Raw genomic sequence first — 5,398 nt, forward strand, 5'->3', positions numbered from 1 at the left:
TTCCAAGCATATTCATAAAAACTAAAATTAAAATTTGTTCAAATTAGTGTCGTTGTTTGTACGTTTGATAAAACGTTTGATAAAACTATACACACGCGTAAAAAATTCTTGAAAGTTTTTGTTGCCAGGGAAGTGTGAAAAATAGCTTTCAAAACTAATTTGCGTTTAGAAAAATCAAGTTTTGTTTTAGTTTAAATGACCAATTTAACAAGATATCTTCACTTTATTTGGTCGAAACTAGACAAAAAACCAAAAAGTTATTAACCGGATTTTCTCGACACTTGGTTCTTTTTGAGAAATTTTTAAAAGTCGTTCGAGTCACGACTGAAAGGGCTTCGAAAAGATATATCACTCAACCCAGTCCGATGATTATTTTTGGTACCTGATTTTGCGTTGAAAACAAAATAAGAAAAAAATTAAAACACACCCGAATGCAAAGTTATTCGCCATTTTTAAAGGCTCGAGCGACACGAATTGTCAGTTGCTAAAAAAAGAGCACAGAATGTTTCGATGACAGTTATTTTTGAATGATAATTTTAAAAAATGTTTTTTATTTCAGTTTTTATCGCTTCAGTTTCAGTTTTCCGCGTGCTGTGAGGAGAGGAATTGAAAATTGCAGTTTTTGTTGTGAAAAAAAATGAAAAATAAAAAATCAAAGATTTGATCTAAGAACAATTGATTGGGTCTCAAAAGTATATATCACTCATTCTCACCTAATTTTCATTTAAGGACCCCAAATTAGCGTGGAAAAAAAACTAATACGCGAGGAAAACAAATATTCTCCACATTTTCAGTGGTCGAAACAAGAAAAAAGTAGCTGAACTATAGCTGTAATTGCATCCCACCAACGTTGTTTATTTTAAGAGGCATTGAGCAATTAGCGGATTTAGATGTTGGCTGGCTGAACCTAAAAATTTTCTAGAGAAAAATTTGGCGCCAAAATATACTAATTTTGAAGGGGGATCGCGCGCCAAAATAATGCAATTTTTTGGTCAAAACTGTCCAAAAATTCCCTAAAAATGCCTCTTCCAGCCTGTTTTTTTTTTTCAAAAGTTCGCCTACAGCGCAAAAGTTTAAGAGTTTTTAGTTTTTTAGGAGATCTCGGAAAATCAATTTGATCGACCCAACAAAATGTTGACCAAATTTTCGAAAATTTTTTGAAACCTGCTCCCACCACGAGAAAATTCTAAATCTGCCCCTGCATAGAACACACAATAACTATGATGAGTTTAGTCGCATTTTTCAAAAAATGCTACCATAGTGGGAAAAAGCAAAAAAACTGAGATTTCTCGGGTTTTCTCACAAAAATTTGTCCATGCTCAATTAAGCCATTCAAAGCTTTTTCATGGCTGAAAAAATAAAAGCGCCTAAATTAGTTTTATGGATTTTTTCACCTTGAATACTTAATTTTTTATGCCAAAATCAAATCGAATAGCTTAAGTTTCAAAAATTTTATGAGGCGGTTAATTTCAACAAAGGACGCAAGCGCTCGTAGCTTTAGTATGCGAGAGACCTTCTAAAAGCTATCGAAGAGCCATGAAAGGACGAAATCGTAGGAACCGCAAAAATTTGAAATAAAAGTTGCAACAATCTTTGTTCACTAGCTACAGAAAAACTCGCCCGTAAAAGCAAATTCGCAAATAAGTAGAGCCAGGATTTCAGTATTTGACTAAACCGAGAACATCAAATATGGCTTCTTGTTTTTTAGCCGAAAACTAGAATACTGGGACTAATAATACTAATAAGACATATAATGCTATCTATTTTAGACATATGAGAAAGCGTTTCTTTTTCGGTTAAACGATGAGTTATGAAGACATTGAACTGCTCGAAAACTCTGAAAGAGTTCAGTGTGAACTTACTTTGTCGTGTTTGAAACGCAGCTGGAAACGCCGCAGTTATGAATGCGGCACTGGGCGGCGGTGGAGGGGCGGGGAAGAAGCGGAACATGGCATGGGGTGAGTGGAATCCGGTCGAGTGTCCCGCTGCACTCGGGGGAAGGTGGGTGCCGGAGAACACCGAGGATCCGGGAGAATGGCTGGAGCTGAGGGAAGAAGCGAGGCTGGCAACTTGAGCTGCGGCTGCGAGATTGAACATTCCGGAAGTGGCTTCACTTTCCAACAAGGATGGTTCTTCTGCGGGCAATTGTTGTTACGGCGTCGGTTGTTGTTCCCACAGGTTGACTTTTGTTGTCGAGACTCTTCTGTTTTCTATCTTTTTGGACTGACTTTCCTCCCAGGCAAACTTTGAGACTGAATATTTGTGTTCCGGGTTTTGGTGGTAGTTCAAATGTTGGAATGAAACTTGAAGTTGTATGCTCAACTGAGCTGTCAATTACTGTTTCTAAATCCAGTTGGCTGGGCTCACTTCAAGTTTGAAGTTTGTTGACGAGGCAAGCGAACAGAAATGGAAAGTTTTGATAGACGAGTTGTTGTGTTTTGGGTTGCGATTTGAGATAGAGGTTCGGGTCCGGACGGGTAAATTTGCCGGACAAGACAGGACAGGGTTTAAATTTGGTGTTGTTTACAAAGCGAGATCGACTGAGTGCCAAAACAAAGGTCTGTCAGTTTAGATTTCACTGTCCAATTGTGGGCGATTCCAGTCATAAACTAGCTGGTCTGACAAGTTTAGAGTTTTACCGATCTAGCAGAAGGGGGATATAAAGAGCTGGATTTTAACTGAGGGGTTTATTGGTTGTACGAACTGGCAGCTACCATTGCTGCAAACTGTTATAATAACTGCTTATAACTGGATCTTGTCAAAGCTCTCAATCATTTGTCTTAATATTGTATATTTCCATTCAATTGCTTCCCTGTTGATTGCACCGGGCAAAGAACAAATACTACAATCTGATTGGATGATACCGCTATCCAATCAAACGGTACAGGTGATTTATGGAAAAAGGTGCTCTAAATATTGTGAAATGAATTGAACAAATGTTATTTACCGGCTGAAAATTTTTAAACATTTATATGTATCCTTTATTTTTACTTTTATCTGCGCAAATGGATACTGAATGAAAAAATGCTGAAAGAATGATGAAATTTTGTGAAAAAAGTGACTTTTTCCACACGAAATTGATAATGAATGAAAAAATCCAAAACAAAATCGCTGTGAAAAAAGAATAATTTCATTCAACATTCTAAAATTAACATTCAGTATCAAATTCAAAATTCAGTATCTATAATTAAGCGAATGATTAAATTGGTGTGAAATGTGAAAACTAACCTAATTCAGATGTTGTTTTTTGAGAAGCAGTCACTGCTGAGTAGTAGGAATTCAACTGGGACTGGTGAAACATTTTCTCCTGTTGTAGAGTGTCGAAGTTTTCCCCTGTGTTGGTGTATCTCATCATTTCGGGGTTGTTTGCGGCCAAAAAACCCATCCAGTCAGCTTCACTGGGCAAGTTTTCAGTTCCGCGCAGTCTCTGATGCGTATCAAAAATAGCTGCTCCTGGCGGGGTTCGAACCTGCTGCCCCATGATTGCATCTGCACGAATGGCGGGAAGTGAACCGAACTCAAGATGGTCATAAATCGGCTCATTTGGAAAATCAATCAACTGCGTTTCAAATTTTGGGTTTTTGGATAGGTCAACTGGTTCATCTAATCCACTTTCAATTTCAAGATTTCCTGGAAATTCGACCGAATTTTCGGACTCTACTGCGTTCAAAGTTTTCATCGTTAAGTCCATGTTTGTAATATAAAAAAAATCAAATTACTGTAACAGGAGTGCGGTTGTTCTGTTTTATCTTGTTTAAGCAGGTTTTCTACGATAAAAAGAATAAAGAGATGAAACTAGATTTGGTTAATTAAGTATAAAAATGGTTTTTGTCGTTGACTCTGCGTACTAACAGTCAGTGGTTTTTCATTTTAAGTCGCAAGTCGTTTTTAAGTTTTCAGCCACTGTTTTGTACTTGTAGCCAGAACCGTTGACTTTGCCTCTGTAAAATCTTGTTAAAACGAGATATGAAAATAATATCAAAAGTATACGAAGGTTTGTGCCTAACAGAATACTGTTAGATGATAAAACCAAAAACTTGCTTCAATAAGGTGGTATCGCTAATATAATGCAAGACCAAGTCCTAGAGTACTTTTGTAAGATTATATTTGTTTCAGTTATTGTTTAGTGTGAGTTTTGTTTTTGGTTTTGATAATTGATTAACAAGTAAGATGTGTAAGATGATAATAAAACAGTAAAGACTAAAAAAATTTGCAAAATGTGCTAGAGAATGTTTGCATTTCTAGCCATAGGTCTCTATGATTTATGTGTTTGCAAACCAATATCAAGTTTAAAAACAAATGATACTCCTCTCAGTAATTGTAATAATCATTGTATTTTCTTCGTTTTTGTAAAAACAATTCGAGACGCGCAAAAGACCGCAAAGTCAATGTATTTATTGTTTCTGATGATAACTGTTCGTTTCTGCTGTAATTCTTATACTTTTATGATAAACGTGAAGTCAAGTTGAATTTTAGGTATAAACAAAAGTTCCGGAAACCATCACTTTGCGTTTTTAATTTCTGAGATAAATATAACAATATTTCGCAATATCTCGTATATTATTGTTTCTTCTTCACAACGTCGTGTTATAGTTTTTTCCCAAAATTTAATCAAAATCAACAGAAATATTGGTTTACAAGCTATTTCAGCCAAACTTTAATATTTTAGCGTCAATTTACTAAGAAAGATATAAGCAAACTTCTCAAAGTAACGGTCTGAAAGTCAACACGCAACGTCAGTAAAAAGAATTAACACCTAATTATTATCGGTTAGGCGAAGGCCACTTTGCAAATTTATGTCTTTTTATCTATCAGAATAACTTTTAAGGCAAAATGGATTTTGTTTGTGAACTTTTTAAGTAGTAAAACAACAAAAACACCAAGAAGCCGACTTTTTTTTCTGGAAACAAAAAGCTTACAAAGTCAACTTTTTAAAGGCCCTTAAACTAACAGAAAAAGGTGATTGTGAATTAAATGGATGTTGACCAAATTTTTTGGTCTGAATTAATTTATAGCTCAATTTAGTGTTGACGTTTTCGGTTGTTTTTGACAATTTATGTATAGTTGATACATTGGAAAGTGTCTGACCAATATAGGTCACGTATTAAAAGCGTTTGTCTTGGATTAAAAACTTTGTACTTTTGATTGTTTTTCATTCAGTCTAAAGATGTCAACGGCTTTTCATTCGCAAAATATATATACTATATGCAACTTCAGATTTGCAACAATTGGCAGAAAACTGCCACAAAAAATCATTTTCAAGCGCAATTAGAACAAGTGCATTTATTTTTCGGCCCTATGAGCTTCCGACTTTTTGACCTAAATTGGCCGTAAACTCCAGAATGAGTGAACATTTTTCACGTATTTGTCAAAGTTGTTCACATTTGTTGACCCTGAG

The 5,398-nt window shown here is 35.5% G+C and overlaps 1 protein-coding gene across 1 annotated transcript; it reads right to left on the minus strand.

The window, feature by feature from the left end:
- Positions 1–1,862: 1,862 nt before the first annotated feature.
- Positions 1,863–2,770, minus strand: LOC134856106 (nuclear receptor subfamily 6 group A member 1-like; the record flags this gene model as incomplete). The annotated part of the gene is given in 1 exon segment (XM_063872470.1): positions 1,863–2,770. A coding segment is annotated over 1 exon segment (235 nt), but the record flags the coding sequence as incomplete, so codon positions are not given.
- Positions 2,771–5,398: the final 2,628 nt, after the last annotated feature.

Source organism: Symsagittifera roscoffensis, unplaced genomic scaffold (assembly GCF_963678635.1).
Source record: "Symsagittifera roscoffensis unplaced genomic scaffold, txSymRosc1.1 SCAFFOLD_830, whole genome shotgun sequence".
NCBI classification, from domain to species: domain Eukaryota; kingdom Metazoa; phylum Xenacoelomorpha; order Acoela; family Convolutidae; genus Symsagittifera; species Symsagittifera roscoffensis.